Source organism: Triturus cristatus, chromosome 4_1 (assembly GCF_964204655.1).
Source record: "Triturus cristatus chromosome 4_1, aTriCri1.1, whole genome shotgun sequence".
Taxonomy (NCBI): domain Eukaryota; kingdom Metazoa; phylum Chordata; class Amphibia; order Caudata; family Salamandridae; genus Triturus; species Triturus cristatus.
Window position 1 is genome coordinate 1,040,465,942 of NC_140585.1, and position 13,052 is coordinate 1,040,478,993.

The window sequence follows — 13,052 nt, forward strand, 5'->3', positions numbered from 1 at the left end:
AAGTGTGCCCATATCAGCGAACATGGGAGTTTGATAGTCCCCAAGACATCACAGGAAAACAATGGGATACCCTTTGGTGTGACATCCCAAAGATTCACAGGAGGATTCCTCAGCGGAAAATGCTTACATGGTCATGATCCAGTGGTATTATACTCCCACTCGCTTGCAAACTATTTACCCAATGGCACCCATGTCCTGTTGGAAATGCGGAGACCAGAAAGGTGACTTTTAGGATACATGCTGGGCCTGTCCACCCATCACCCTCTTATGGAAAGAAATCCTCAATAACATTACCACCACCCTGGGCTACCTGATCCCAGCAGATTACTGCACTGTTATCTTGGGAATATGTCCTTCAGCAGTTAAGGCGATGACATATTGACATATGCAGACTGGTACCTGACAACACAACACATGACCGAAGCAACTTATTGTCCTAGCCTGGAAGTCCCCAAGTGCTCTGTCCATAGCATCATGGATCACTAGGCTCTGGCATACCTTAATCTTGGAGAAACTGACCCATAAATTATAAGACTGGGAAAAAAACCTGTATGTGCCTCAGGCAACCCCTTATCTATTACATATCCAGGCCAGCGCACTTATACTTCCAACCACCTAGGCTCTGCGCATTTCACTTGTTTGACTAATTAGCTGAATGATCCGTTCTCACAACGCAGACCCCCTCAGACATCTATAGCGGGACCAATCCACAGCTACAGGGTGGACCTCCCTCCTTTCAGCTTTTCCCATCCTTCCCTTCACGTAACTGTTACGATGGGACTCACTCGGACTGGATCCCCCTGTTCCTGCTACCCAGTTTTAGTTACACTTTCAAGCACTGGACAACCCACCATTTCCCACCTCCCTACTTCATCCTCTATCCCTTTCCTCCCCGGGGACAAGTACCACTGGGCCCCCTTCTTCCGTTATCCCCTGGTGTATTCTTTTGCTAACATCTGCACCTCATTTAGGCTGCTGATAACCCCCAACCTTTTCTAGGATTAGGCCTGCATCAACAGACCGTCCTCTACCCTGATTTCTAACTCCAGTTCTAATAAACATTGTTTATAAGGAATGTGATCGTTGTAGTATGTAAACCAGACGTCGCTGTTTGATCTGATATACCTCCTGTTGCATTGCCCAGTTATCTTCCGGGCTGGGGCTCCAAGTTCGAGTTGGTGATTCATTTTATGCCTTTCTGTGCCGTTGTTTTGTCTTGTCATGTGCAAAATTCAATAAACAGATTCAGAGTAAAAAAAAAAGAATGCAGATGCACTTGAGTGACCTGTGTTGTGGCTGTCTAGAGGGAATTCACAAATGTAGCTATCACCCAGCCCAACCCAGATGTGTACTGGAGTAGGCTGTCCGGCACAAAGAGCAATAAGTGCAGAGAAACTTCCACTTTCTAAAAGTGGCATTTCTAAAAGAGTACGGTTAAATCCAACTGCACCAGCAATAAGGATTTATCCAATGACACGAAAAAGCTACTTCTCTCTGATCAGGAATTAGTACTTAATAAGTGGTAAGGGAATTCCCATTGCTAACCTATGAGAGGAGCACGCCTCACAGAAGTGAAAAACAAAATACGCTGTTTGTCACTACCAGGACATGAAAACCACAAAAATACATGTCCTACCTTGTACTTAGATAGTACCCTGCCCTTAGGGCTACCTAGGACCCACCTTAGGGGTGATTTATGTATAACAGAAGGGGAGTTTAAGGCTTGGCAAGCAGTTTTAAATACCAAGTCGAAGTGACAGTAAACTGCATACACAGGGTACTGCAGTGGGGGGCAGACAGATTCGAAAGACTACTTCTGTGGGTAGCCCAATCAGTGCTGCAGCCCACTAGTAGCATTTAATTTACAGTCCCTGGGTATATGGTATACCACTTTACAAGGGATTTACAAGTAAATTAAATATGGCAATCAGGTATTACACCAATTAAACACGTTTAGGGAAGAAGCTCTTGTAAACGAAGTACAGCCTTTGTAGGTAATTAGTCCAGTAGCCAGTAGAGTACATTAAAAGAACAGGTTTATTCAGACTCAGTATTAGTCAGTTCGAGGTAACTGGTACCTGAACCGGTAGCAGCATCCTGCTGCTCAGCCCCACTCATTCTAACTGACACTCATACAACCAAGTACTCATGAACATTCTATTACCTCACATACACACTGGCTGAGCAGCTGGGAACTAAAAGACAACGGGATACAATTGAAGCAGAAGCACTTTAGCACTGATTAGCAGTGATAAAGTGCTCAGAGTCATAAGGCCAACAAAAAGATACACCAAAACATGGAGCTAAAAAGCAAAGAGACTGCAGCAAGACCACCCAAAAGATGCCAGGTGTAACACCTCCTCATTCCAATTAATTGCAGACATATGTATATATCTCCTAAATATGGATGGGGGGTAATCTGCATAATTGACACTGGGTCATTAGTGGGTATCCGCGGACATATCCAAAGAGTTGCCCATACGGACACAAATCATGGAGAGATCTACATTCACACCATGGTATTGAGATCTCAAAGAATATGGAAGGAGATCGCAAAACTAAACATTTCAATAGTTCACGTTCAACATAGAAACTATATCCACAAATGATTTGATCCTAGAATTGCTTAAGTTCCATGTGCTGTATTTATGGAGTACCTGCTCTGCTAATCCCATCAGGCGCTAAGGAAGGTGCCTTGAGAGGATAGGCTGACAGCTAAGAGACTAAACCCAAGTAAACAACTCGCCGACTCCCAGAAAATGATTTATGGCTATTCATTTGACATCGCCTAGCTTCTCTCGGATACATCCCTAGGTACAGTCTGTCCTGCTGGTTTAAGTGACAAGATAAGGCACAGTAAAAGAGACATACATTCACTCGAATAGCGAACTGTTCATCAAACCAAACTAGGGAGAAGACGGCAGTTTTACAAATCAAAAGTGTTATGACCCAAGAGAAATAATTCCTCTATATTGGAAGAAAAAATAAACATGCCAGTTTTCTAGTTTCAATAACAACGATCTTCAACCTAAAAATATGGGCAGCACGATCCAAAAACAAGCGGTCAGCATTCGTTTCCTTAAGTCAGCAAAGGGAAGCAAATGCGTCTCTTGCCACACAAAATGCAGATGGCAGACTTCGTTTTTTCCTTTCCCCCAGATCTTGGGAGCTGTGCGCAGCGAGAGTTCCCAAGATCAGGAAGTGCTGCAGGCTGCAACAGACACAGGCATTTTCCTCCCAGCTGGGACATGCACTTCCCGGAGTCACACTTCCTCTCACTTCCAGACCCTCCCAACATCCCGTCAGCCTTGCGCAACATCCGAGGGCTTCACCATCCCTGCATGACACACGGTCAAGCAGCGTCCTCTTGGGGTCCGAGGGCATCAGCGTATCATGTAACACCACATAGAACAAGGGGATTCCAGTGAAAGGCTGGGCACGGGAGGGGCATAATTAAGCCAATTCCCCTCGTGGTGCAACACAGGCCCACCTTACAGTAGGTGCAATCATGGAACAGCACAGGCTAAATCTTCAAGGAGGTGGGCATAGTTTGCCAGGCCCCATCACTTGAGTTCTGGGAGAATTCATCAAAAATGAACCCGTCCACGTACTCTCGCGGCTCAGTAAACAGGACCTTGCAGTCACTACTACAATAAATGCTACGGCAAACTTAATGATTGGTTTGACAGCTAATACACCCAGACAAGTATTACTCGCAGAAACTAGTAAGAAACATGGCCAATCACCAATCCATCGCAGCCTCTCTTTCCTATTTGCTCTTCTTGAAGACCATTACCGCCCTTATCCTTTCTGCAGGCACACATGGCCCATCAGGTAGCGCCACTGCCCTACAGCCATCCGAATGGCCCTCGTGCACAGCTGACCAATGGCTCTTCTGTAGAGCTCTAAGCAAACACTGTTAATACCAGCACTCCTAGCCCCTACTGCAGCTTCCATTGCCTCTTACACATCGCATCTTTCCTGCAAATCAGAACAGCTCATACCCAACGGCGTCTGGCCTGAACACACCACTGGTAGAGCCACCGCTGTATGAAACTGTCATAATCCGTTATACCACCCCCACCCATCTCCGCAGCCTACCTGTGTTTACCCACCACAGCTCATGGGAGCCTTTCCAGCTAAGACCATAACATACACAGCCCACCAGCCTCTCCTCCAGAGCTTATCAGTGCCCCTCCCGCACAGGCGCTCGTGCGTTTCCCCTTCGGTAACGAATTAGTTTAATTACATATCCATCTAGCTCCCTCGGTCCCACTGAAACATCCCAGTGCCCAGGACTCACCATGAAGTCGCTACAGAAGCTGTCTTCGCCGCAGGGATCCTTCCTCTCCATGGCTCGCACCCGCTGGATAAAGCTCCGTAGGATCACCGCCTGCTCCATGCTGCCTCGCGATGTGCCCCTTCCCCTAATCAACAATTGCCCTTCAAGCCCCCTTCCAACCCCGTGCCGGGTCGCTCATCACGCCCGGCGGCTGTTCCCAGCCTAGCTACTCTTCCTAAGCTCGGCGACTCCTCCGGGTAAGGGAGGGACTGGCCGGAACTGGCGGCGCCGAGCCCTCCAACGCCCACACAGAAACCAAAGACGGACTCTACGTTAGGAACCGTGCGTGCGTGAACAAAGAAGAAGGACTGGGGAACCGTCGCCGTGGCGCTAACGTGCTGCCATCATCCAATTGGGAGCGAACTCAGTCGCTAGCTAGAAAGGAATCGAATTGTACACTGACCTGGTTAACCAGAAAAGAATGTTTTGTTGAGTATTAGTCAACATGTTGGAACGGGAATAGCTCGGAGTCTCCAGTATTGACCTAATGTGGGCGGATTCTGTAACTTCCTCTGAATATAATAACTCGCGTGCTACATGCCTTTATGTTATCTTGTCCCTGAACATACCCTTATTGTGATTACTCCGTCATTCAGAAGTTGTGGGTGTTCGTTGGTACCTATTCTATAGACAAGGTTTATTAGACTGGAGATCGAATTTGTTTTTGATATTGTGTTTAGGAGAATGTGTGTTGGTTTAGAAGTTGAACTGGGGTTGCAGGTTTCATCTTATGTCATATGGTGCCATGTATGAATGGAATAGAGCAGTGGTCTTCAAACCTTTTTATGCCGCGCCCCCTTAATTAATAAAAATAGCATTCACAGTGTAATTCTTAGAATGGGGGGGGGGGGGTGAGGGTTTTGAAAATATTTGTAATCCCTTCACTTTTAACTCCTACTCCCAGCCGGGATATAAATGACAAACGCTGAAAACAAAGCACTGTTACCAGCATGATGCTTTTGGCCAGAGCCTGGAGCCCCCCACTGGGATCACTTGAAGCTCCTCAGGGGGCCTACCCCCTCTCTCCCCCACCCCCCAGTTTGAAGAGCAGTGGTGTATAGCGAAAAAGCAAAATGTGGTGTGGTAGTTAGTGTTTTATCGACTGACTGATGTTGTGTCATTACTGTGGTGGTATTTTGATTGTATTGCAGCATTACTTTAGCGCTTGCCTACCTTTTGTCGATGCCCTACAGCGTTGAATACAACAAATAGTAGCTACTGGGTAAATCGCAGAATTTATGCAACTCCATTTTCAGAACCAACAATTGGTAAAACAATACTTGTGTTAAATGGAACAGTGATTGAACATTTGATTAAAGTTCCCAACTCTCCCAAAATTCTAGCAGAGGTGACTGCCACCAAAGACAACGCATTTGACGTTAAGCAGGACAACTGTGCTGTTCTCAGAGATTCGAAAAGCGGCTCTTGAACTTTCAGTACTGTAGGAAGATCCCAGAATGGTAGATTAGGAACCACAGGTTTTTTAGGCGGGATCTTTTCAATAATCTATTAGCCAGAGGAACAATCTGCACAGCATTTACAGACCCCTCCTCCTTTGTCAGGAACAGGGAAAATTTGAATCTATGAGCGATAGGCCCACCTTGTACTCTCATACATGTTCCTGAAGGCTCCCAGGTTGGGTGATCTTCTGAAAAGCAAAGATCATCATTGCATCCCTCATATTGATATTCTGAGCAGTTCAAGTTACAACAGTCGAACCACAAAACAAACTGACATGGCTGATTTATAGACAGGAGGCGCTGGAGGGTACTCAATTAGCAGGCGAGCTGACTAAAGTTTTTAAAGATGGAATAGGGCACATAAGGTGAACACTTAAGTTAATTCATTGAACTTCATTAAGAGTAGTCACAAAAGCCCCATCACAACCTGCACCCAAAAACAGCGGAAGATGCAGCATCTACCTCAATTTGACTAACCTCTCTAAGAGAAACCCCTCATGTTCTATCTGTCTCCACATTCTCCCCACATGTTCCACATTCCTGAGCTTGAAGTGCACTAGGATACTACATACTTTTCCTCACACATTACACACACAACTCAGAAAGAAAGGGATGGGAAATAGGCAGGGATAAAACAACAGAAGAAAATAAGGAAAAGACACAGGGAGAGGCAACAGGCAATTTCATTTCAAGGTCTACAAACAATTCTCTTTCCCGCACACTTTGACAACCCTGCTAGTTGCTCCAACTGTCTCTGCAGCAAACATTGAATTTCTGGCTTCTACTTCTACTTCTCCCACACTCACTTCATGATTGTGTTTCTTTTGTACACTCCCACTCTTGAAAGATTCCCCACTCGACCATCCATAGTCTCCTCCTTAAATAGTTTCTCATCATTCTTTTAGGATCAGAGAACGGACCTTTTCCCTTCTCAAACATCTTGGGGAGATTTATTCTTATCAGATCACCAACATTTACCTCCACCTCTCACTGGCTTCCTCATAATCCACTTTAGTTTCAGTACACTCCATCTACCTTCCAAATGCTTGCATGTAATACAATATCACTTTTCACACCTTCCCTAGCCCTACCCATCCACAATAGACACAACTTTGTGTTCAACTTCCTTCGAGGCAATATCACATATTGTTCAGACTAATGCTCATATGCAGAGCCAATCAGTACACTTGTAATCTATCATGCTCTCATGCTTTGTTGGGTCTTGACAGTAATGGTTTGTGCTGCAGGTTCCAGAGACTGCTAAGGTTTTCCTTGTGTGGCAGAGCTTCTATTTGAATTATCAGTTATAATGGTTTTCAGCGTTTTTTCATCAACTGAACTACATTTATGCAGGGAACAACTTCACATTTCCAGAATATACTCATTACATAATTATGCGCTCAGAAGGAACTTAGAAAGTTTTAACACCATTGACAATTTGGCAAAGTTTTCCTCATACTTATTAATACACATGTGTCTTTAGTACCAATGGCTGTTCCATGACTACATTTTAATTATCTTGTTATTTAAATACCTGCATATACACAAACTGTGTTTTTTATGTATTTCCTTTCCTGTATGATCAATTTAGGCATGTGATATTTTTCCACCACTAAAGTGATTGAGAAAACCAATAAAATATTACATTGAATTCTGTCCTGCTACCCTTTTACTAATTGTTCAAACAAGTTATAGTTGTTAGTACTTCAGTGACCATTAGGTAATTAAGTATATCTAAATTACTCCACAGTAACTCATTGCTGCTTACAGTGAACTCTCTCTCATGCACCACTTTCTTCCAGTCTCCACCTGCCCGCATACCATTTGCACACTCCCCTGCAATATGAAATTAACTTTTCCACCAACCCATTGTCACGGAGTGATATAACATGTACATAACTTAATGCCATTCCAGCTCCAGAATTTTTTGCTCTCCATGTGACATCAGCTTTTCCCAGTGATCAGTAAAGAGGGTGGTGGGAAATGCTTCTTTAACACCTCAGCAAAAAGGCTCTTTTTATAAAAAGCTTTTGGCAATTTTTTTATACGCAAACATAAATCAAGTACAAACTTTATCCTATTTAATGATAACATAGACAGCTGCAGTAGCACTATGTTGGTATCAGGAGCAGGTACAGTTACATTCTGATAGACAACTATTAGTATACCATTTACAGTGGTCAGCAATCAGCATGCATTATCCATGAAAGAGCTTGTTTTCAAAGTGAAAACGAACATGAAAACTAAAAAAGGAAGAAGCACAGGAAACCCAAGAAATCTTATCAAATTTGTAGACTTGAATTCCCCCCACCCTACCGCTGTGGCCATGCTCTACGACCTCCCTCCTCCCTCACATTCTTAGCAAAAAGGCTTTTTACACTGCCTTTTGACATACCCATTACCCTCTTGTACTGTAGCCATTTTAAGCTATTGTGAGTAGTGATCCTGCAACACCAAAATATGCTGCGGCTGATGCCCCAAGATCTCCAAAGAAACCATGATGTTCAAACTGACTTTTCCAGGGCCCTTTATGAAGTTACCTACGACATCCTCATTTGAAAGAGTTTACCACTTGTTTGCAATGAGTACACTCCCAGACTAACCTTTGCATTTCTTTTTTCATCCCCTTGGCAACCAAAAGTCCCTTCTGATTCTTTGTTACATCGTGATCATCTTTAAATGACCTGAATGTGGCTTTGAAATCAGTTTTGCCCTGACTTCCAATTGTAGCAACCTGACAATCTCCCATACCACAAGCTCCCTCTACGTCTGTAATTTATTTCTCGTCATCCAAAATCTTTGTCCTCCTTCCTGTTGGCCACCCTACCTTGATTCTATGAATAATGTTCTTCAATATGAAGTCTCTTTCTGTGGCCTTCAGCCACTCTTCAGACATCTACACATTCCATATTAGCTAGATGATATTATACTGGGATAACACACTTGCCTGTGTGGGAGTAAGATGGTAGCCGAAAGCTTAGACATCCCATAAGATTTACCTGAATCAAACCTCCCACATTTACTGGATCTGAGACAGTGTAAAACCTCAATTTCGTGAGGAAATATATTCCAGCATTAAAGCACCTCCCAAAACATCAAATATAATTCATTTAAATAATTGAATTCAATGAGCCTAATCAATAATTGAGTTCTAGATCAAGGAAAACCTAAAGGGTTTTATTACAAAAATAAAGAAAATATATAATATAGTGAGTGGTACAGAGTAAATGCCACGAAGGCTCCCAGATGCAGAGTTATACATAGTATGCCAGAGTCAGAAAATATTCTAAGTCCCAATGGGTATCAAAGTCTGAAAATAATTGTGCAGAATTCCTAGCAGAAAGGGAACATCTTCTGTCTCACCTCCAAAATCAAGGATTTTTTATACACAATTCTTTCATAATAAATTAACATTTCTGTAAATTCATTGTGGTGCGAGCAAATGTATCATCTCTTCAGCAAATCAGAGCACATATAAAATAAACGTCACATTGCATTAGCATCTAAGCACTAACCTATTTTTTTTTGATAATCAATTTTATTGATTTTAAATGAACACATTTGCAGCAAGAAAAACAAAGCCAGCTTTTCGCACAGTTATCAGTACAAGACAGTGACAAAAACAGTGAAATAGTACCCCCACCGACATGAGTCCAGCTAGGAACAGTAAGCAACAATGTCCGCATCCATGTCCATAGGTGAACCTCAGGAAAGTTCAGTCTTCTACCACCCCAACCCATTTACCCCACACCCTTCGAAACTTTTTGGGACAGCCACGGGCTGCATACATTGGGCGCTCCTGCGCTGCACACCAATCTACCCCTCTGTGCCACCGTGTCATGGGAGGGGCCGACGGGTCCAGCCAAAGGGCTGCAATATCCCGTTTAACTACCATCAATGCCGTGGTGAGACAAAGCTTCTCGGCCCTGTTCCCATCCAAGCCATCAGTAACACCTAAAAGTATGGTCCCCGGGTTCAGTGGGACCTCCCAGCCCAGGACCTCAGTAAGTTCAGCTGTCACTAGCTCCCAGTAGTGCATAATAGCGGGACAGAGCCATACCATGTGATAAAAATCCGCTTGGGGGCAGCGACAGCGGGGACAGGAAGCATCAGGCCGGATCCCAGAGCGATGAAGGCGCAGTGGCGTGAGGTAAGCCGCATGTAAGTAGTATATTTGAACTAATCGGAGCCGCGCTGAAGCAGTAACTATTTAGGGGCCATCAGCACATTCCTCCAATCAGCGTCATCTAGGGAGTCAATCCAACCCTCCTACTTATCCCGGAGATAGGAGAGGGAGTTGGGAGTGTTATTTGTGAGGGAACGATAAATGCGGGAAATCCCCCCATTCCCCAAAATGCCAGTCATGACCTGGGCTTCAGGCGGGCTATATTCGGGCAAGGAGGTCCCCTCCGAGATGTGTATATGGAGTGCATGGCGCAGCTGAAGATAACGGTAGAACTGAGAGGTGTGGAGGGAAAACAGGGTCTGCAGGTCTGAGAATTCACGTATGTGGCTCCCGTGCCAGACATCTCCCAGCTGAGAAATTCCAATGAGGCCCCAGGCTCTAAAACCAGAGAGAGCGGCAATGTCTTTGAGCCATGTTCCGTACCACAAAAGGGTATATTGGGTTAGTCTGCCTGACCAGCGGGTGTGGCGCAGGGCGGCTCACCAGGCCAAAAACACCCCACGAGTAACTTCTGGCAGAGTGTGGGGGATAGCGGTTCCGTATAGTATCCCTTGAATACAGGAAAAACCCAGGGCATGCAACTCCAGGCGGTATGCCGGATCCGCCCAGCCACCATTAAAGCAATCATGCACAGTGAGAAGCCTGTTCGCCAGATAATATAGATATAGGTTTGTCATTCCTAACCCCCCGTCAAAGGGCAGAATCCTGCATTGATTGAGGGCCGATCTCGGCCTCCGACCTCCCCACAGGAATTTAGTGGCCAAACCATCCCTCTCACGGAACCAGGCCCACGAGAAGGCGAAGAGCGTGTTTTGGAGCATATAGAGGAAACGGGCCAGGACTATTATCTTAAAAAGGGCGATCCTACCCATGAGGTTCAGTGGCAGCGTTTGCCATCGAAGGAGAGCAGCGCGAACACGCTTCACCAGAGGGGTAACGTTGAGAGACCAGGCGAGATCAGGAAGGAGCGTCACCCAGATCCCCAAGTACTTGAACGACTGTCGCCGAAGAGGGATCGAGGACTGCCAATCGAAACATTCTCTCGACAGATGAAGGGGGACCAGGACCGACTTGACCGCATTCAATCTGAGACCCAAGACACGCTCAAAGAGGCGCAGGGCTTGGAGACATCGAGGCCCTGAGCGGGCTGGATCCGATAGAAAAATCAGGACGTCGTCGGCTTAGAGGGCAATCTTGTCCTCCGCCAGAGCGGGCCATTGCGACCCATGAGAAGCAGGTCAGTGCGGATGAGAGAGGCAAAGGGCTCCATCGCTAACGCGAATAGGAGGGGCGAGAGCGGGTAACCCTGCCTCGTGCCTCTTCCAATGGGGAAGGGGCGTGAAAGGGCTCCGTTAACCATCACCTGGGCCCGCGGCTTGCAGTATAGGGTCTTGACCAAATTACGAAAGGGGGGCCCAAATCACATCTCCGACAACACTGCCTCCAGATACCGCCAGTCCACGGAATCAAATGCTTTCTCGAAATCCACGAGGAGCAAAGAGAGATAGGGAGTCAGTTGTTGTCGATGCGCCAGAGCAAGGTAGAGCCGTCTGAGGCAGTGCCTGGTACCCCGGGCGGGCATAAAGCTGCACTGGTCCATCTGGACCAACTTGTCCAGTTGAGGGCGTATGCGGTGTGCCAAAACTGAAGCAAATATTTTGAGTTCCCAGTTGATAATAGAAATAGGGCGGTAATCAGAGCAGTGGGCTGAGACTTGGGAATCACCACAATGGTGGCCAAATCCGTTTCAGGGCAGAAGGAGCCGCGGTCTGCCTCCTCACAGTACACTGCTAGGAGGTGGTGGATCAGCTTGTCCAGGTAGGACGCGTAGAATTCCTGCAGAAGGCCATCTGGTCCCGGCGTCTTACCCGCCGCCATGCGGGAGATAGCATCGTTAATTTCTTCCGGAGAAATCGGGAGATCAAGGTCCTCAGCGTCAGTAAGCCGCAGGAGGGGGAACCTTTCACTCCGGAGGAGCTCTGATAGAGTGAGGTCGGGAGGCTGGGCAGAGTACAGAGAAGCATAGTATGAGGCAAAACACAGGGCCACCGCCGTGAGGGTCTGATGGGTCTTCCCGTGGGAGTCCATCACTTCAGGAATAATACGGTTAGCCATAGGATAAGTGGCTAAGCGGTGGAGGAGCTTCCAATTTTTATTTCCCCATCCATATGCTCGCGCCATGGAGGACCTCCATAGCAGTTTAGCGGACTCCATGGAGGCCTGTCTGAGCTCGTCCCTGAGAAATGTGAGTTTCCGATCCTGGTCCTCTGTTCTTTCTCCAGGCGGATGGGCGTCTAGCCGGGCAGCTTGGGCCTCCAGGAGCATGAGCCGTGCCTCCTGCTTCATTCGCTGGATTTTAAGTTGGCCTTTGGCAAAACCGTGAATAGTTGCCTTGGCGGCCTCCCATAAGGTACCAGGGGACGAAACCGAGTCCTGGTTAGTGGCGACATAGTGGCGCAGTTCAAGCCCTACGTGTTTCCAAAAGTCTTTGTCCTGGAGAAACCAGGCGTTGAGCCACCAGATCGGGCGTGAAGAGGCCGGGAGACTACCCAGGTGCAGAGTAACTGGGGAGTGGTCCGATAGGCCCCTGGGAAGGATAGTGATGGCTTGGATCGACCGACAGTCCAGGGTCGGAAGAAACAGAAAGTCCAGTCTGGCGTGTGTGTGGTGGGCGGCCGATGTGTGAGTGAACATACGAGAAGTCGGGTGCCAGAGTCGCCAGGCGTCTCCGAGACCCAGAGTCGCAGCCCAGTACGAAAAGAGTGTGGATTGGGAAACCCGAGAGATAGAAGGGACTGCTGCAGAATCAAGGTCTGGGTCCATAACCGCATTAACCCCTTGCGTGCTCATGACGGAACCACGCCGTCATGAGCCACGGCGGCGTGTGCTCATGACGGCGTGGTTCTGTCATGCTGCGGCCGCTCCTCCCACGCGGCACTGATTCCCCGCCTGTGCGGGCGAAATAGAGAGTGGGCGGAGTCATGACGGAACCACGCTGTCATGAGCACAGCTCGCCCGTGACTCATGACGGCGTGGTTCCGTCATGAGCATGGCGGCGACACGC

At 46.8% G+C, this 13,052-nt stretch overlaps 1 protein-coding gene across 5 annotated transcripts in view; it reads right to left on the bottom strand.

The window, feature by feature from the left end:
- The window catches only part of PTPN12 (protein tyrosine phosphatase non-receptor type 12), a 425,418-nt gene extending 420,800 nt beyond the window's left edge, over positions 1-4,618 (bottom strand). The window contains exon 1 of one of the 5 annotated variants that reach the window (XM_085654008.1): positions 4,304-4,618. In XM_085654008.1, the coding sequence (XP_085510134.1) occupies positions 4,304-4,402 (99 nt within the window). In that variant the 5' untranslated portion in view covers positions 4,403-4,618. The remainder of the gene's footprint in view (positions 1-4,303) is intronic. The other 4 variants (XM_085654006.1, XM_085654012.1, XM_085654009.1 and 1 more) reach the window with 4 other exon arrangements.
- Between the last annotated feature and the right edge of the window lie 8,434 nt (positions 4,619-13,052).